Here is a 21,626-nt window from a genome sequence, read left to right on the forward strand (position 1 = left end):
TTAGTTAAATTTACCTATTTTTTAATATGTTTTTCCCGTCGGGGCAGGAGTTACTTAGCATTTTCGTTTGATTTAACCCAAATTTACGGCCGTACATTGGTGAATAACTTAAATTACTCAAAAACGTTGCTGTATTTAATGTTTTCTGCTTTTACTGGGTCATAATGCATTTTAAACAAAATTTACGACCGGATAAAGGTGATTTTTTCAATTTACTGTGAAAATTACGTAAATTTACTATTTTTTTGGAATTTTATCGTGCGGGGAAAGTATGCTTTATACCGGATTCACGGTCGACGGTCATGAATTCTGAAAAATCATTTTATTTCAGAATAAACCGGAAAAGCTTCGTTCACATGTAGATAAAATTAGCAACACTGGTTTTTGACGATAAATCTTCCGTGAGAAATAATTTTGGGCGTCTGTCTGAGATTTCCTTAAGATGGGAAATGATTTGTTTATCATGTTTTGAAGTTTTTCGTGCCATGTGGCGGTCTTATAATTTCTCCACAAAGGAATTTTTCTCTAGCAAGGTCACGCAATGTCATTCGGAAGCTGTGGATGTTTCCTCGACCCTTGACCCCAGAAAATTTTTTTTTATATTTATATGGAAACGTTTTGTATGCTTCTTTTGAGAGTATTTTGGATCGTTGGCGCTTATAAACTGATGTACATGTTCAAATTCATTATTTTTATCAGGAGTATTTAACCGCGTGCCTCTTGCAGGTAATGACATATAATCAGGTATTCCATCGATCTGAAACCCAAAATAAGAACGACTGAAAAATTGTGAGCAGAAATAGCTGGCTTTCCCATGGCCTCCAGGTTAATGTCACAATTACAGACGTCACAGTGTGCGAAGCAATCACCCTTCATGCTTCGTTTAACTTTGAATTCTTTCCCGCACTCATCACGAAAAACGTTCTTACAGTTGCTCATTTTTAAATTTAGGCTAAAATAACCACCACGACAAAACCTAAGGATTGCCACACTAACAATGCTTCAAGCCCATCTGTGCCTTGCTCTTTGTGTTCCAAATAAGATTGTGCTGTTTTTATGATGTCACAATGAAGCTTTGGCGAAAGCTTCCTTTATGAAGTCCAAATAAGTCAAAATAAGGACACGCAAGCCAAAAATAAGAATGCAAGCTAAAAATAAGTCAAAAATAAGAACTTAGAAATAAGGACGGTATGGAATCCCTGCATATAATATTAGCTTAGTCTATTGCAGCATTTGCGGGACAAATTTTTGATTATTGCAACAAAACTAAAGCTTCCCGGAGAACATAATGACAATTAGGTTATTTGTTTTACAACTACTTTCCGAAAACACCACTGAAAACTGGCAAATGACACGCGAAACAACAAAAATAATTCTGGGCGTCTGCCTGCGAGCTTCTTAAGATGGGAAATGATTTGTTTATCACGTTCTGAAGTTTTTCGTGCCGTCTAATAATTTTATATACAAAATAATTTTGGTCAAAATGAGGTCGCACGCACTGCACCCATTCATAAGTCGATGAAGTCATTTCGGTACTTTCGGAATATATGAACCAAGATGGCGGACACCGGAACGTAGTGTGTGTACCAGGTTAGGGTTAGTCCATAATTTTATTCCGATTTTCCCTATTGTAGTTATATTACGAGTTCGGGGACTAGCCAAGTTACTCCCGTAGTATTTGTATCTGAAATTGTGGCCTAACCTTAACCTGGTACACGTACTACGTACCGGTGTCCGCCTTCTTGGTTCGCTTACATCGGGAGTACCATGATTTCTAAGCAAAGTTAAGGACCTATTGCAATAAATAATATTACATATCTTCTGAGTATTCGAAAATTGAATAAAAAAAAATATTCGATTCGATTCTGAAATCCTCAAGTATACGAAAATGCCTAGCCCATTCACAACCCAAATGGGTACTCACGTAGTATGTGTACCAGGTTAGGGTTAGGCCATAATTTTATTCCGATTTTAATTATATTACGAGTTCGGGGACTGTCTGTGTTAGCCAAGTGAACATCCCCCTGCCCATAGGCTTCCGTTCCTTTACACAACTTGATGTTAAGTGTGCAAACAAAATTAGTTAGCTCCATATGGGTACACACCGGAGCGCCCCCAAAAGAACACGACGACAACATTTTGGTCTTCCTTAATTGATTGGTGTTTATGCACGAGCTTTCTGCGTTCTAAGTTTTATATTTATCTACCGAATTCAATCAAATTAAATTTATCTACACTGACATGGACAAACTATGGCCCGCGGGCCAAATCCGGCCCGTTGGGTAATTCAATCTGGCCCGCCTGGTGCTGTCACAACCTAACTAAAACCAAATATTGATGTTTTACCTAAAAAGTAACCCAAGGAATTTGTTGAAATTGCGATTAAATTTAGTTTGGCACGAAGCTTATTGTTTTCCACATTTGCTTATGTAACTCTGTAAATATTGTTTATAAAATGTAACTTTTACGTCACACTTACATAACCAGACAGTCTAGCTCTAGATGGCCAAATTTCTGACCCTGTTTGCCCACAACGTTTTCTCGGAGGAGTAGCAATTGTAATGAAAAAGCGTATGATTAATTCACTTCTAACGTTTTCTGCAATGATATATTTTCCTTTGTGGTTAGCTACCGTGTTTCTCCGAAAATAAGACCTAGTCTGATTTCTTCATCTGCTTGACCGAGTTTACAAAACAGAGTGATTTTTAAGCATTTCCGAGAAAAATCAGGCAGAAATGAGACTGAAGAGTTGATTTTTCGCCTTTATTTTTTATGCTTACATGTTTACAACTTTAAAAAGCATTAAATACACATTAACGATCACAAAATTGAGTTTTATTTGAAGGCAAATTTTTATTCGTGTGAGTACGTCGTGAGTTTTTTCCCAAATGATTTGGCGCCGCGCGAACAAAAAGTTTGGAAATCACTGCTGTATGGAATAGTTATATCAAACGCTCTAACCCAGGGGTGGCCGAGATTTTTGTATCAGGGTCCAAATAATTTTGCCTACACCGACTGGCGGGCCATGTAAGTGTGACGTAAAAAATTACAGTTTATGAACAATATTCACAGTGTTACGAAAGCAAAAATGGAAAACAATGAGTCTCATGCCAAATCTAAATTTAATCGCAATTTCAACAAATTCTTTGAGCTATTTTCAGCTAAAACATCAAAATTTGGTTTCTGTTTGGTTGTGGCACTATCAGGCGGGCCACATCGAAATACTCAACGGGCCGAATTTGGCCCGCGGGCCATACTTTGCCCAAATCTGCTCTAACCATTTGGTCACTGGAAGTGAAAATATTTTGGCCATACAGAAAAAATTACGTGATATTCAAACAAAGTCTCCTGCTATGCCGTGTGTTGATATCATTATCGTCTCCCTTTGTTCGCAAATTTGTTGTTTTAGGGACCTCCCATGGTTCGGGTTACCTCGCGAGTTCAGACGTCGAATGTTTATATAAATATGAATAACACTCATGGTATGCGGGCTCTTGTGTGGAATAAGAACAAAGACAAAATCTGGCAACCGTTTAATTTTGGACGCACTGGACCGTGCAATTTTAATGTGACGTCATATTTGGAACTAGCGGAAATAAAGCACGGTAACTAGGGATACGAGGCCAATCGTGTTACTAACCCAAAGAATAATGCGCCGACCGGCAACTTTGTTAATCCAATATTTTTAATCTACAATGTCTAAATCGCTAGATAGGACGTCAAAGTCTCAGAAACTTTCCTTATCGACACCCACTTCAAACTAGACATCACAATTTCGACGAAATCAAAGTGTATTTTCAGTAATACAACGAGCAAAATAAGATATTTCATTTTCAATTTTTGAAAAAGGAAAAAAAAAAGTTAAAATATACAGGTATATGTGAGCGTTAACAATATCATAAATCATACTTGATCGAACATAAACCAGAGATAAATATATAATGTCAAAAAAATCAGAGATCAACACTGCTAAAGGCGCTAAAGCAAAAATTTTAACTTTCAACCCGGTTTCCATGGAAACGAGACAAAAATCCAGTGGGAGCAAAAAGATAAAATGGGGAATAACCTAAAATTATATTATGACCAATGAATGTTAAATTAATTTAATATATAAGAAGGTGCTCCCGAAGTTTGCGAACCAAGATGGCGGACATCGGAACGTAACATGGGTAACAGGTTGGGGTTAGGCGATAATTTTTTTCCAATTTTCCTTATTTTAGTCGTATTATCAGTTCGAAGACTAGCCAAGAGCCTCCCGTAGTATTTATACCTAAAATTATGGCCTAACCCTAACCTAGTACACATATTACATTCCGATGTCCGCCATCTTGGTTTGCATACTTCGGGAGCCCCTATAAGAATATGACTTCTTAGGAGTGAATCTAGCCAGTTGGGGGATTAGGGGGATTGAGTCACACCGCTAGGTCTAAATCGTTTGTGTCTCTCGGACAGAGGGTTCGAAGTATCTGATGATGTAATATTGACGTAGTTGATGATGTAATAAAGTGGAATAATTCAGGCTAGATTTACAGCCTAGTGTTTACAACAGATTTCATTTATCTATTAGTTATGCTCAATCAAGTATGATCTTATAAAAAAGGCACTTTCACAATTCGTAGGCAATAGAGATCAAACAGGCAATAAATTGATTAAAAGGACTTGAACTAAAACGTTTCTAATTAAACTAATTAATTAAATAGTATTTTAAAGGAAATATTAAAAGCAAAAATATAAATTTACAGCACACCAAAAGAAAAATAGTATTCAGATAGAAGATAAAATTGGATAGTTGTCCCGATGGAGAGGCCCGAATTCAGCGTCGCCCCATAACCCCAGGTACAAGTAAATGATATTGGTTTAATCAGCCAGTGATAAGTGTAATACGTTTACCCAGGGATATTAATCGATAAATAACGATGTGTTTTTTTATTTTTATAAATGTATTATTCCAAGGGTTCGTAAATATTCGAACGCTTTATGGAAATCTTGACACCAAAAGGTTGAAAACCCCTGGAATAGATGAAAGGCTATATGGCGGGGTATAACAAATATTTCAAATCCGAAAATCACCAAACAATTGCCAATTTTAACGAGCAATTTCACAGAAAAGAGTTAGTTGTGGGACAACTTATTTCTTGCAAAAATCATAATTGACATAAATAAAAATAAAAAAAAAATCTTAAAGCACCGAAAATTATAAAATTCAATAAAAGTAACCAAATATCAATATAAAATATTCGTACCTAAAATGTATGAACTTGGTAACAATGTAAGTGCTGGTTATAGAAAAATCAAAAGTTTGGATTACATACAAAGGTTTATGATACATCTTAGTGGTCATCAGTGCCTTGAAGCAGTGGTGAGATTTAGCCGGTTCGCACCGGTTCTATAGAACCGTCTCACAGAATTTTATGAGATCAGCAAACCGGTTAGCCATACTGGTTACTGTCAATGTTCTGTTTGTAACAGAACCGGCTCAAAAATATAACTTTTGTGAGGGAACTGGCTGACAAAAGATTTGAATTCCACCCCTGACTTGAAGCACAATTTTTTGTGTAAATATGTACTTATAGTCTCAAGTGTAATACTTATTAATACACAAAATAATTGAGCTGTTTGGCCAAAAATTCCCAAATTTACATAAAATTTTTGTGTTTTATTCCAAGGGAGTTGATAAGACGACTGAAACCTATGCATATCCATTTCAAATTAATTCAAAATTATCATACGGTAAGCCAGATTTTACCAAGATATAATTTCACTGGAAAAATGGCAAAAAACAGCAATTTTGATTCAATTTTAACTTTTTTGAATAACATTACTTTTCAATTCCATTCAAAATCCTGAAATTTCTAGTGTGTACCTCGAGAAATATAGCGTAATATTGCGCTGCAATATCAATTTCGTCTTCTGACTTTTAATTTCAGAGGTGAAAGGTTACAGAGGCTGGGAATGATTTGGTAACCACTAGCGATAGTGTGCAATCATGCGTAGCACCAAAATAATTTACAAAACATAATATAAAACGAAAACATTTGAAAAAATATTTACAGACGAAAATAATAAAAAATTTAAAAATGTGGAATTTAAAGACATTTAAAATGCTGTACAAAGGTCACAAGAAAAGTTATCTCCCAAGTGTGGCACAAAGATAAGATTATTTATGGCACACACATGATCGGAGAGATAAATTTATCGCAATTTACAGTATAAGTTGGGAGTGTGAAAATAATTGGTTTGGCACAAGCACTGTGACTTCATAATAAATGAGTGGGATTTCATAATAATTCATTGTGATCTCACAAAGGCACAAGAAGCAGCTTTGGTCTCTCTTTTGTCATAATGGGTTAGCAAATATCAATATTTATACACAAATCATGCATGATGGATAGATAATATTATGAAGTTATCTATATTATACACACGGCCAACTGTAACCCACTCAAGAGTTGTGTCAAAAATAGATAGTTAGTAACAATGGCACTTTTGTATGTTATGTCATAATATTAGGCAAAATCATATTCACGATGTAATAATAGAAAACTTTTTAAAAAATATTAAAACAAATAAGAATGATGTATTAGTTTGATTAATCAAATATTTTTACAAAATATTACTTTGTTATTCGTATACAAGAAGAAAAAATATTGGGGAAAAACACCCATTTCAAGCAGGACCCTTGAAATAATTATCATGTATATCATGACCAGTGATTTTCTTACACCCTCCTAAAGGAGATGAACACCCCGTAAGTTTGAGTTGTGACAACACATTTTAAATTCCTGACTTGAATATAACTGTATTTGAATATTCAAAAAGTGGCGCATATACTGATAAGCCAAGTTTATTTTTTCCAAACTGTAAAAAAAAATATCACAAACGCAAATTACGAGATAACGATAATTTACACTGTTTACTGGGAAGGTAAGTCGCTGATAACCAAAGCTCGTTATCGAGAAGGGACACCCAAACAGTACATACTCAAATACATAACACATTTTTAGGGGTTACAAATAGTTTTTTTATTGCTAATAGCAAAATATTCACCACTCCCTAAATTTGAAAAGCTGCGGAGCTGAATATGGCTGAAGTTAATGCTGTAAGTATGTGAGGTTTTAATTAGAAGTGTTAAAAACATAGTCTTGCTTAGGTATGTGTTTGAACATTTCAATTCATTCAAAACAATCTTTATCTCAACTATTCTGCATTACCAAATTCAATTTTTATAAATTTCAATGGTTTATGCAAATTTCACTGTAGCACATGACACAGTTTATAGTCGATATGGAAAATAAAATTTCAAAATGTATTCAGAATTGAATATTTTTGATTTTCATTGGTTAGGCTATTATTCAATCAACGGTTCTGAGTTAACAGTTCTAGATTACTCATTTAAAGATCTGATTAAGAACAATTGCATCAAGATTTTTCATTGACAAATATGGCATTCGGGGGCGCAGCCAGGATTTTTCCGACGAGGGGTTACGGTGAAATTAAAACAGTACACCAAAAGTACAATTCAAGTATGCGCCGTTCACAGCGAAATTCCACAGTTACGTGTATACGCCTATCTTTGCCTGACGGTGTTTGGTGAATATTTTGCAAGTCCTCTTTCAAACATCGACCATTAAATCCGTAGTCAGTGGGCACCCGCATTTGGAAATAAAACATTAAAAATCAGGAAAATTAGTTTTGGAGAAAACTATATTGTCGCAGATTTTTTGTAGCGTCCTAGTGGGAGGTTACGACCCATGTAACCCCCCCGCTGGCTGCGCCCCTGTTGGCATTTGACGTTTACATAAAAACCGTGACTTGATTTTTGATTCAATTTTACCCTTCGGCCATTATTCAATCAACAGTTCTAGATTACTGGAACTTTAAAACACCAACATACACAAAAAAAGTTCAAGTGTTTAATAAGTGTTCTTCATTGTCAAGTGTTCTTTATTTTTCTAGATTTCATTGAGAAATTTATCAGGAATTTACTCTTTAGATTTTCTGTCATTATGTACCATGGGGCTTATGGGGCATCTTTTGCAGGGCCCCAGTCAGAGGGAAGGGGTGAGGGTTGGAACCCCCCTTTTGAAATTTAAAAAAAGCATTTTCCGTATCGTACATTGTAATTTTTCGTAGCTCGAATTTAACTGTTAAACAAATGTTCATCGGTTCTCCAGAAGTATGCGCACCAAGATGTCGCACAACCTGAATCCTAATCGGTAAACACATACTATGTTCAGGTTGGGCGCCATCTTGGTGCGCCTACTTTTGGAGGTCCTGTACATCATTGTCATAGATGTCATTAAGAATTCTACGTGCTCTTTTTTTACCCTCTACATCAGAGATTCTCAGCCGGGACCCTTGGCACACCAGGGGGGGCCACAGAGCAACTAGAGGAGGCCACAATCCTAGACGCAAAAATTTTACTTTTCACCTGACAAGTGAACTCTCTGTTTTTCCTAGTTACTTATCGATCTTAAGATCGGTAAGTATGTTGATAAGTATTTGTCTGTTAGACACTTTCGTATGTTACGCAATTTCTCACGAAAGCGAAGTTGAATCACCTCCAAACTTTGCATGTGCATTCATCATATCTCGGACCTGAAGCCTATTGATTTTGGATGAATTATGTCTCATAATTAGCGAGTTACAAATTAATTAGTGATGAGACACACGGTGTCGCTGTGAAGTAAGAGCGGATGAATCGAAACCACAGTTTCTGTTTTGGGGGATGCCCTAACTTTCGATCATAAGTCTTCGGCCTCTGACCGTTATTCTCGTTTCATCTCTTGTAAAGGTTATCACACAAGATTGTTTTTATGAATTGTTTGAACATTAAGGGATTGGTAATCTACCAATAAAAATACCAGTATGCAACTGTAATGACAAACAAAGGGGCCATGAGTGCTAGAAGTTTTCGGGAGAGGTCCACGAGCCATAAAAGGTTGAGGACATCTGCTCTACATAACGCTAAATACCGAATTTAGAAAGAAATTTAGTTGACAAATACAGCATTTGACGTTTTCATAGTAACCGTGACTCATAGGTAACACATCATCTCCTTGTCATATTTGTACATTAACAAAAAAACTTCATTCAACATGGTCGCAAAATAGTTTTCAAATAAACGTGGGCCATAGAAGAAACGGGGGTATATTCTAACAAAACTTTCCTTTGGAATGAGAAAAGCCAAACTTGTTGAAATATCATGATCATTGTTGTTTTTATACTTCAGTTGGAATAAAAGGTTCAAAGAATAGGCCTAATATATACACAGATATGATGGATGAGCTGACTTAGCTATGATAACTTCGCTGTTTATATTCGTGTTTGATAAACGAGGCTTGCTTTAGTAAACATCAAAATTTTTTTTTTGAATGGTCTCAAAACAAGACCATGTCACCAAATGATAAATATTTTTGGGCTGATAATTTGGTACTCCTGTAGTGTGTGTACCAGGTTAGGGTTTGGCAATAATTTTATTCCAATTTTCCTTATTTTAGTTCTATTACGAGTTCGGGGACTGTTTGTGTTAGCCAAGTGAATATACCCCCTGCCCGTAGGTTTCATTCTCTTTACACAACTTGATATAAAGTAGGCAAATTAGTTATTTTAATTTTGCTACAGCATCCTTGCATTCTATCCAACGCAAACGCATACCCCAGCAGCCCCCAACCACGGGCCCGTTGTCCCACAGAGCAGTTGGCGAGGGGCAACAAGGCTAGGCAAAAATTGATTTCACTTTTCCCTTTGCAAAAAAAATCCTCCCTGTTTCGAGTCTCATTGCTTGATAAGGTTATTTCACACTGGGATGATAAACTGGGGGCCAAAAGCCTCCGGGGGGGGAGCTATAAAAGATTGGGAACCACTGGTATAGACGAAGGATAAGCAGTTAGTCTTGCGTAACCCCAAATATTGAACTATCTCATAATTTTATTGAAAAAGCATCTTTTCAAAAGGGTTTTTCGAAGGTGTGATTACACAAGAGTTATCATATATAATTCCATTACATTTGAACCCACGTACATTTGAACCCACGACAATTGCACCTGTATACTATTGTACCTATGGAATACGGACTTAGGGACATTTGAACCCATATTAACCCTAACCCAGGATTTTAGCACCCTCATATAGATTGAACCCGCGGATATACACGGGTGCAAATGTATGGGTTTAAATGTGCTGTCACCATCATACATAATTTTGGTCTTCACATTCATGACAGCAACACAATGAAGCTATCTAACTATGGGTATGGATGGATTGAAGCTCAGATTAGGTGGTTTGACAAGTATTGTATTATAGATTGGAATTGGCCATTAATCAAATTAAATAAACGCCAAACTAAAACTGTTCAGTGACAGCTTTGGTTACAAACTTGTTCAAATTTTGAAAGTTGTTTTCGTCCATTCGCATTGTTTCCAATCTTTTTTAAGATAATTCGCTAGAAGTAAGATACTTTAAACTCACTCAGAAATAAAGGCGACTCATCTCTGAGTAAACATTAGGGGGGCAATTGAAATGCCAAGAGTTACTGAAAGCCAAATTTGAGAACTCAAACTGCTCAATGACAGTTTTGATGACAAATTTTGAAAGTTGTTTGTGCCCATCAGTATTGTTTTTAATATTTTTTAAAAGAGAATTATTTGCTAAAAGCATGCAGTCAGGAATAGAGGTAGATAAATTTCTGAGCAAGAAACTCATGGACACTGAAATGCCAATACTGAAACCATGACAAGCTGGAAACAAAGAACGATACCCAGGACTACTAGAGCAGGGGTGGGCAATTATTTTTCTGAGTGGGCCTGTTACAGATAATAGACTTGGGCCAGAGGTTCAAAACTCAATATGAAAAACTATGAATAAAAAACAGTTTTTTCATAACAGCTAGGCTAACGATTATATAAGAGTCACCATGGAACAATCGAGGTTTTTATGGCGTTCATTTCAACGATATTTTTAAAAGAAATTTATATCAATGAAAATAAAAATCAAAATTTTTGCAAACACAAGTGGGTCGGATTCAGCCGGCAGGCCATAATTTACCCACCTCTGCACTAGAGAAACAGTAAGAATGAGAAAAGGATGCCTTCACCTTTAGTTTTTTAAAGCGCTTGCGCAGGAGTAAATGAGCTAGTTACTTTTATATCAGGTGTGTGCAACCTATGGCCTAAATGCCACCAACGAATAAAAATTCTACGGCCCGTGGAGAAGTGCCGATTTTGAATAAACGAGTTTTTAATTTAGTATGTACGAGTTATTCCAAACCCATTTGCGTCGCAAAGCCTATACCTGAGCATGTGCGAAGCGAACACCACATGTCATAATATCAATAACCAGAATTCTTTGGCCTGCAACTACTAGAAATCATATGTTAATACAGGGGTCGGCAACCTTTTGTGGCTCGCACGCCAAAATTGAGGGTTGCAAGTCATTGGCGGGCCGCACATATTTTCAGAAAGTTGAAAACCGAACGGATGATACTTTTTATAATAAAAATCAAGCAGTGATACATTGCATCTCAAAAAATTTCATTTGAATCTTTTTGGCACCATTAAACCTTTTGCACTTAGCATCAACTTTTCTTCATTTTGTTGCCATTTGTCTAATTATAATTAAATTATAGGCTAATTAAACGAGTAATTGTGAATTTTATACTTGTTAGATTATAATATAATTTAGTCTACACGAGTCACGCAATAAATTCTGTTACGTAAAGAATATAATCATCAAAACAGCTGTTTTGTTACTATAATTCAGTGAAGCATCGCGGGCCGGATTATATTATTTCGCGGGCCTTAGGTTGCTGACCCCTGTGTTAAATGAAGGTACAGCCCGCGGTTTTATCCAATTATTTGTATCTGACCCTCCTGTAATAAAGGTTGCATCCCCCTGCTTTATATAGTCAGGAATATTGGCCGGTTGCAAATCAATTTTATTTATTCAATTTATTTTGAACTCAAGAACTTTGATTTCAAGATTATTTAGGAATAGACATTCAGGAATTTTACGTAATAAATCATTTTCAGATAAAATCAAGAGAAAATTTCTTGCTCAAAAATTAAACCACACTAATAGCCCACGGGCAAAACTAATCGATAAAATATGATTAACAACACGCCTGATGTACGTCTGAGCTGAAAATTTTCGAGAGTACTTGATAAGAAGGCTCTTAAAGTACCTTTAATAAATGCTGTATATGAAATATTGTCACCTGATAAAAAGGGGGAAAAATTGGACACTATACTACTATAGTATACTATACTATATAGAATAAATAACCCATAATATGCCATTTCAAAGATTTCAAGGCATAAGCAAAAAAAATTTGAAAAAAAAATTCATTATGAAATAACTCATAATATGCCGTTTTAGCGGTTTCAAGGCGAAAGTAAAAAAAAGTTTGAAAAAATTAGTATTAGGTGCTCTTCAAGCTGGTTCACTTACCGGTAAGTATTTCAATAAAAATTAAAGGAATTTTAAAATAAAAAAAAGGTTTCACCTAAAACTGCTTTTTCCAAGTTTTGCACTGTTTGGGTTATTGGAGCTGTCAATATACGATTTGAAAAAGCTATCAATTAGGTTTCTACGGGACTCACTACTTATCCTTTATCTATGCTTTCATGCGGATGGATCCGGACGCATATAATGCAAAGATGCTGTAGCAAGAGTGAAGATAACTATCCTAAGTGATTCAAGAGTCTTGCTGCACACTAACACAAATATATATGACAACTAATTCCCAGGAAAATACAATCCTACATGATTCAAAGAAGCCACATTTTAACACGAATATACCTCTGTAATGCTTTGTCTGACTAAAGTCAGACTTCCTCAGACAGTATATAAATTGTAAAAAAAAAAATTGTTAAAATATTATCGACTAGGGACGCAATTTATTGATTTTCGATTTAAGCTTAAACTAGCTACACCAGCATATAGCCTAGTGGATTTACATCAACAGTAACAACAACCCTGTCTCAATAGTGTTTCAAGTTCACTCAATGATTTGAAGTGCCTGACTAATGTTTCAGTGTTTGGTAACAATTAATTATGGGAGTTAAGAGCAGGGCGTTGCCAGGAATTTTCAAATACGGGGGTTTGAAATTATTATTTGCCAAGTTGGACTGTATCGGAAAACTGAGGGTCCTAAAAGCGTTCCTTGCGAGCTACAAAAAATTTTATGTATGAATAGAGGTAAGATCGGGCCCAAAAATTCCAGCGCTGTCCGACCCAGGCCCGTGGGTATTAAACCCGACCCAAGTCCGACTAATTAACTGGATTTGCAGGCCCGAGCCCGAAGCAAATCCGAAATTTCATACTTTATTTAGGAGTTCATTGAATTGTCATTGCAAGAGTTTAGTACAGTATGTGTCGTGTTGATGAGGCAACTTATGTTTTTTGCAGACCACGATCTCTCGTTGCCAAAACGCCTCATTGAAAAAAAAAGTCAGCGATAGGGAAACCCGACTTGACCCGAACATAATGATTGACATTTCAGGCCCGACCCGAATTTCGCGTCTTAGCTCTATGTATGATACATTCCATAAAGGTGGGCGAGATCCGACCCTACGAAAACATTCAGTAGTTTTCATTTGATTTTATAAAGTTTTCAGGGCATGAAATGAACTCAAATTCGAATAATCTGTATTATTATTAATAAAACAAAGAATTCATGGCGCTCCCGTTGTATGTGCAACAAAATGGCGGACACCTGAACGTAGTATGTGTACCAGGTTAAGGTTAGGCCATAATTTTATTCCAATTTTCGTTATTTCAGTTCTATTATAACTCTCGTAGTATTTGTACCTGAAATTATGGCCTAACCCTAAACTGATACACATACCACGTTCCAATGTCCGCCATCTTGTTGCACATACTACGGGAGTACCCAATTTATTACATCAAATAGTACAACCATTCAAATTCAATGTTCCATTTTTAACATTGCTACAGATTACAACAAATACTTTTCTACCAAAAGTTGAGAATTGCTCTATGTGGCCAAATCCAGTCATTTTTCGATTTATTTGTTCAAGCCTAACAAGTTATTTCAGACAAAACCAAAGATTTTATAACTTTCTAAATAATTCTGTTAGGTTCACATTGTCACACCTATTCAGTAAATATTCACCATTCAATAGTATTATCAAGCCTTCGTGGCATGGACTGAAGGCAAAGATCGTTCTATTGAGGTTATTATCAAAATTCAATATTATTGTACAAAACCTAATGAAGGGTCTTGGTATTTTTGGTGCACACGGCAAGGGACGGGAAAAATCAAATAATATTTTATCCCAAATGCATTCTTTAATAAGTCCATAAAGTCCATTTACAATTTTCAATTTTGTTATGAAGTCAGTTCTCACTATATCTTAACCAGGTTTGTTGTTTTTTAATCAGTACTTGTTTAAGTATTTTTACTTCATTTAATACATCTGTGCAGGCCAAAACAATACATGGTATCTTTTTGCAATTTTAAAAATTTTTAGGACTTCATGGAAACCTTATATATTAAATATATTTTGAACTTATTCATGTTTAAACAAAAAGTTTGAATTGGAAGTAAATTGCGTCTGGTAATGTAGAAAAATTGAGATAAACATCGTTTTGATTGTTTTTTCTTTTTAAAGAGTTGCCGAAATAAAAATGCGTATTTTTGCAGTTCGATTATTCTAAGAATGCTATATAATGTTCCTATTGGTACATCTATGTGTGGCCTTATCGTTATCACTCATAAAAAAAAACTCATAATTGCTTACCTAATAAATTCAATAAGATATTGGACCTTGGGCGCCATTGCTTGATAACTAGTTTGGGCTCCCCGCAGCTTTCCTTTTCCCCGAAAAAATGTGTATTGAATTTTTATTTGTTTTTAATTTCAGGTTCTTTTTTTTAACAGGATGGAAAAAAATAAACTTGGCTGTGACTAAAAAGTAATTATTTGCTTTGAAAAGTATTACAACAAACATGGAAAACCCATAAATCTCGTGCAACTCAAAAAATATTTTTTCGTTGTTATGGTGATAGTATAAATCGTAAGATAAAATATTTAAATCAACTACCAGCGCCCGCTATTACTAATCCCTGTCCTCGAATTTTGCCATAACCTACTCGATCTCATTCTATCATTACCACGATTTGTGTCTTCTTGAAAAACTCCTCTATCGAGCGCAGGAGACGAGACGTCAAGATGAGTTTGAATCTGAGCTTGAGTGTTGAATAGTTGGCGAGATGATGAGAGTAATGAGTGAGTATCAAGATGAGTGGGAGTACTTGTTTGAGGGTTGTCTCTGTGCTGTTGCAGTTGGAGCCTCTGGAGCTGTAATAATTGAAGACAGTTTTTATATCATATGGTACTATTGAATCATGCTATACCGTAGGAAAGGGTTTCTGAAACTGAGTCCTTGAACCTTTAAAGCAGTGGGTATCACCTGTGGTCCAAGGACCGGTACTGAATAATATCGTTTTGACCGCAAAACCGTAATGCGCTGGCCGTAAAATGACGTTGTTGCTTTCAAGTGAAACGTAGAAATTTCGCCTCAAATTTTTTTAAACAGGGGTTTCCCTCCTGTCACCCACCCCCCCTGGATGCGCCCTTGGTGTCGAGAGCAGGGGTTCTCAACCAAAGGCACATTTACCCCTTAAGAGTAAATTTAACCTGCTTTGGGGTATTTTGGGTATATTTCACATGGGTTATTGATATTAGCCATCAACACCCACAATTCTACATTGAAATTAATTCTTCCAAAGCCCTTTTAACCCATAAAAATATTATAGGTATTTGTAAAAGTTAAAATAAAAAAAATCTGCCAATTTTCTGCTGAAATTCTTGAAAGGTTGAACAAGTGAACAAAGGTCAAGAACTCCCAGTCTAGTTTAAAATTGTAGAGGAGTTGAAAATGCATTTATACTATTTATATGAGTTTTGAGAGCTTACATCAGCGGTTCCCAATAAGGGCCCACGACTCCCCAATAGGGCCACAGGGCACTTGTAGGGGCCACAATGCTAGGCGTAAAAAACTTTACTTTTCACTTGACAAAAAACTGCTCGTTCTAGTTTCTAGTTTACTGCTTTCTAGTTTCATTGCTTGATAAAGTTATTTTTCATGGCATTAATTGGGGGCTCCCGAAGTATGCGAACCAAGATGGCGGACATCGGAATGTAATATGTGTATAGGTTAGGGTTAGGCCATAATTTTAGGTATAAATACTACGGGAGGCTCTTGGCTCTTCGAACTGATAATAGGACTAAAATAAGGAAAATTGGAAAAAAATTATTGCTTAACCCTAACCTGTTACCCATGTTACGTTCCGATGTCCGCCATCTTGGTTCGCATACTTCGGGAGCACCATTAATTGTTAAAATATAATGGAATTTGAAATCTATCAATCAAACTAACACTATAAATGCCACTGGAATAATGAACAGGGGAGCATGCGTGCTAAATATCAACGGAAGGGGGCAATGAGACATAAAAGGTTTGAGAAACGCTGGCTTTACATGTTCATGAAAGAATTACAAGTACACTTATATTAATGCTTTTTCTACTTTTTGTAGAGGCCTTTACAGTATACTTTGACCAAATTTGTACAAAAATATGCCAGATATGCCATGTAAGTATAATCAGATGAAATAGCATTTTAACCACATCACGAAAGTTTGAATGAGTCATTCTCAAAGATGATGATAAGATATATAAATTCAGCTTAATTCACAAAATTAAAATAGAAAAATATTTTGATATGAGGACTGACTCAGACAGCCTGAAGGCAAGTTCTTTTTCAATGACTGAATTGAAAAAATTTTAAACGCTTGGCTTTTTTGTAACATGGCTGCACCTCTGATTACTCTGCTTGGGTTCGCAGGCTTGAATCTCATGTGGCAAGAAGTTATGTGCTGGACTCCTCGCTCTGTAGGGTGGTTGGTACACGTAACCGGATTGAGTTAGGGCTTTCTCCACCATCAAGTCCATGCTTCCGAAAATAATTGCTAACTAATCCCATATTCGACATGGAATGGTAACCGAACGAGAAGGCCGTGGTTTGACAAATGGTTATGCCGTCTTATCTCCTTTCCTCTCTCCCAGGATAAATATGTAAATTCTAACCACTTATGTTATAGAACTAATGAATATTCAAAAATAGGAAATTCACTGTGCGATGATATAATTTTAAACAAGGAGACTAACCTGTAGCATTTGGTCGCTCAAATTTTCATGAACAGCCGTGTCGTTTTGCATTGGTCCGCTGAATATATCCCTGTCCTTGTTTAAATCCTTGATAGCTAGGAGAATCTTTTTTCTCGGACCGAAAGTAGATATTCCAAGTTCTTTTAAATCAGGTTCAGTGAGGGTTAGGAAAGTCTGGTAGTCGACCTCTTGTTGCTGGAAAACTGCGATGTATTTAGATAGTCCGAGCCTGTTTAGAACGTCCGGTATATCAGCTTCAACTTTGCTATTCGTCCCAGTCGTGGTGTTAAGTCCAAGACTATCCTGTATAGTGGGGGTGCTGCTCATATTAGATCTGGAATCATAATTTTTAGGCTTTTCTGGCAGAGGAACGTGCAATGTCTGTTCGTTACCACTTTTGCTGAATGGTGAACTAACAACAGCACGTGGTTGAGACACTGGTTCAGGTATATTCGCAGGGCTGTTTTGAGGACTGCTTGAAGATCGATTCAAACTTTCGTTAGGATGTATGGGTGTAAAAGCAGAGTGATTCTTAGGGGGAGGTCTTTGAACACTTGACATGTAATTCAGCCCCATATTTCCGCCTAAAGATAAATTCATGTTGATGAGTCTTCGACGGCGCCAAGCGTTCAAATTTGAACTACCTTTTCCAAGATTTGGGACTTCCCGTGAAAGTGGGACTCTAAGACGAGATGCACAGCTGTTATCTAAGCTAAATTCTTCCTCTTCATTGACTGGAGAAGGCTGGTTTCGATCATGGACTTCGTCCCCGTTTTCATACGTAGTTGGTAAATTGTTTCTGTACCTTCCTTTCGATGATGCCAGTTTTTGTAACTCTTCTTTCATTTCAAATGGCATTGATTTTGAAAATCCCCATCCGGCCCATATGTCTGTTGGTGTCCGTACCTCAGAGGTTACTGGCTTGACCATCGCCTTTTGCGCTAATTTAGACAAATTTTCATAATCAGGTTTCAAGTTACCGGTAGGTACTGCTGGAGTGTACCCTTCAAATCCAGGAGGCGGGCCTGTACTCATCTTACTTTGGTTCTGTTGGCTGTATATTTCGTTTAAATCACTTGTGTTTTCTGGCAAGTGGTTTGCGTCAAATTGGCCAATTTGGTTCAATACTATTTGAGGCGGGCTTCTGTGGTGAGCCATAGGAGATAAACTGTTTATATCTCTAGTTGCCAGACTTTGGTAATTAGCTGTGTGATTAGTGGGGGAGGGTGAGGGGTGTGGCTCTTCAAATTGGTCATAGGCACTAAGCTTGGGGTTTGAATTCACATTATAGCGATCTGAAATTGTGGACATCGGACTGTTTCTATCGCTGTTTAGTGAGGTCCTGGATTCACCAACGCTATCAGGAGATCGAATACTTTGACCGAAAGATTGCCTCTGACTTCCTGAAGAACCAGTTGAGCTAAGACTTGTTTGTATCCTTATTGGGTTGCCAACTTCGTTATTCATTTCGACTGGGTTTAGTTGGTTTTGCATACTCAAATGCTGGTGTAGCATGCCCTGATCTGGCATCCTAGAATTATTCCCATAATGTACAGCGGTTTGCCTTAGCAGATGTTCATTCATTTTCTGTTGCAGATCCAAATTCTGGTCAGCGTAACGTTCGTTTTGGTTAACGATCAAAGGCGATGCGCTTGATATTGGATCCATATTGTTGCCAGATTTTGGATATTCACCGTTATAATGTAATGGGTTTCTTGCAAAATTATTACTCAGATTTGAATCGTAGTTCGAAGGTGATAGCATTACCCTGTTATCTTCATAAGAGTTCTCTGAGTTCTGAGCGCGATTGTTATTCATGTTTAAAATCCTTTGTCTCATTGTTGCCTCATATTCTTCATTTTGAGACGATCTTCTTGAATCATTGTTTTGGTTGTTTACAATTCCTTGGCCGTGGTCGTACAGGTAATAATTTTCAGACTGAAAATTACGACTTTGTGTATTTCCACTAGGTGGCATTCTTAATCTCTGATCTATTCTTCGTTGCATTTCTTCCGGTGACGTTACATTAACTTGGTAGCGGGCTGCGTCGTTTTGCATCTGCACTGTGCGTGGCATAGGCACGCTTGATGGTGGGGACATGCTGTTATTCAACATAGCATACTGTGAATTGTTTATTTCTTCTTGGTTTCTCAGAGAGACTTCTTGGGCAGTTTTTGTGATGTGGGGGCTTTGAACAAGTCGTGAAACTGTGTTGTTTTGGGTTGATAAAGTGGGGTAGGGGCTGTGAGATGGGGTGTGCACCAATGCCGCAGATAGGGGACGTGGTGTGGCAGGGTTTGAAGGTACCGTATGGGTGATAACATAACTTGGGGTACCAAGAACCATCTGAGGGAGAGGTGTCACCGATTTTGGTTCAGTTAGACTTATAACATGGGTTTGAACAGTTGGGGTGGGTACATGTGAATGAGCAAGTAATATCACAGGAGCAGTTTGTGGGATGGTCGCATTTCTTGAAAGTTTTGGCGTTGTTGATTTTGCAGGACGAGTTACAGGGTTGGTGTCCAGACCTAATAATTTTGCCCTCGATTCGAACATGTTGTAAATATTATACTCTATGCTTTTAATGATAACAGTACGACTTGGCTGCTTGGGTTTTGATTTTAAGTTGATTGACACGTCCAATGTTTCCATTAAGTGAGCTATTATGCTTGTGTCATTATTACTTGGATTGTTAGTGTCAATTTTCATGTCAAACATAAGTAATAGAGGCAAACAACCCATCAACTTGTGTCTAGCAAGTATCACAGATTCAATAGTCCCATTGATATAGACAGTGCTTTTCTTTGGTAGTGCGTTCGGGTCAGGAAAGATTACTCTTGCCCCCGTGCTTTGCATGATGGTCGTTACATTTAATCCTGCTTTGCTGAGCATGTATGCATGGTGCTGAGGTGCAATTTCGATCTGAGTTGTTACTGGGAGCTGACCGCCTGATACATGGCTCATTAATGTCTGTATCCCTGTTTTTAAGCCTTCTATATTATCAGAAGACCCACGTATTGTGCAACTTGTTGAATACACTTTTGCACGCTGTTTGAATTGAATACTTATGCCATAAACTTGCACTAGGTGTTGTATCATGGGAGAGTTAAGGTCAGGCATAGGCATACCAGCATTTGGAATTTCAAATTGCAAAACTATCGGCAAAAGATTGCGAATTTTGAGCCTTGCATTTTCGACACCTTCCGGATGACCGGTGATAGAAACTTGATTGCTTTTTTCACCAGCGTTATTGCGATTTGAGTCAGGAAAATGAATATGGCAACCTGTTTCTTGCATGACACGTTTTATGTTATTGCCCCCTTTCCCAATGACATGAGAATGTTCGGTATGAGAGACATCCATTTTAATAGTTACCCTGTTACTTTTAGTGTCAAGGGACAACATAATTCTTTGTCGTGCTTCTTTTATATTATCCGGTTTTCCGCAAATCCGAATATGTGGGTCCTTTTTCGACTTTGCCCCAATTTTTAATTTCGAGGGCCATGTGATATGAGTTTTGGTATCATCCATTATTTTTTGAAAAAATTCCTCCCCACTTTGACCACGCCCTTCAGTGGCTGCCTGTAACATCTGTTCCAACTTTTTCCGGTCAATTCTGAACCTTTCTTCCGTACATTCAGCGTCGAGCATCATTTCCTCACGTATTGTCATAGGCGCTTTGTTTTCTTCTGAAACACAATTGTCCTTAGCACCGAAAGATGTCTCGATGTTTTGAGATACGTTGTCGCTTACATCATTTTTAGTTTGTTTATTTTCAGCGTGCTCTGTTCCCACCGTATCAAATTCCTTCTGATGTACGGTCCCATTACTTGTTCCTTTGTTATTACTGCTGTCTTCGACGACCGCGCTCGGATTCTTTAAGTTATAATTGTCCCTTGAGTCACAACAGGTAACAATGTTTTCAGCTGATGTAAAGCCGCTTTCATTGTTTTTATTAATATCAAGATTATTATTAATATTCGTATTCAAACTGTTTTTATCAATTGCACTTGGTCCGTTTTCACAGTAAGAATTATTTTTCATTGCATTTTTATCCTCTGCAGTCATTGTGACTTTGTCAATATCTCCCGATTGTATTATAGTCATATTTTGAGTGGCATCGGTTGCCAGTGTCTGATCTGCGGTGTTTTGAAGTTTCATATTCCCGCTGATTTTATTTGATCCACCGGGAGATAGTTCCATCGCACCCGAAATATCCCAATAGTCTGTGACCTCCTGTTCGCCGGAATAACAACTTTTCACGTCGATGTCTTCTTTGGATAGAGCACCAGTGTCGTTAATATTAACTTTGCTGTCTTGTTTTTCAACCATTTTGTAATTCCCTTTCCGGGTTCATGAGATTAGCTAACACCCTTGAGAAAGGTGTAGCGTCAGTGCTTTTATTATGTATGTACGATTATATTTATCTGTCCA

General features: G+C 37.0%; 1 protein-coding gene across 1 annotated transcript; it reads right to left on the bottom strand.

The window, feature by feature from the left end:
• Positions 1 to 3,779: 3,779 nt before the first annotated feature.
• LOC120329784 (protein bicaudal C homolog 1-like) lies at positions 3,780 to 21,626 on the bottom strand. Its single transcript, XM_039396564.2, has 2 exons — positions 17,193 to 21,626; positions 3,780 to 15,322 (listed from the first exon to the last, which is right to left on the bottom strand). The coding sequence occupies exons 1-2, from the start codon at positions 21,522 to 21,524 to the stop codon at positions 15,062 to 15,064; spliced, it is 4,593 nt and encodes a 1,530-aa protein (XP_039252498.2). The 5' UTR covers positions 21,525 to 21,626; the 3' UTR covers positions 3,780 to 15,061.

The sequence above is a fragment of the Styela clava genome, chromosome 12, assembly GCF_964204865.1.
Source record: "Styela clava chromosome 12, kaStyClav1.hap1.2, whole genome shotgun sequence".
Taxonomy (NCBI): Eukaryota; Metazoa; Chordata; class Ascidiacea; order Stolidobranchia; family Styelidae; genus Styela; species Styela clava.

What these genes read in the sequence shown, in the direction of transcription:
- LOC120329784 (XM_039396564.2), bottom strand. Translation starts at nt 21,524, where the DNA reads ATGGTTGAAAAACAAGACAGCAAAGTTAATATTAACGACACTGGTGCT. An exon ending in TGAGCGACCAAATGCTACAG is followed by an intron (nt 15,323 to 17,192) that starts GTTAGTCTCCTT and finishes CAATTATTACAG; the next exon opens with CTCCAGAGGCTCCAACTGCA.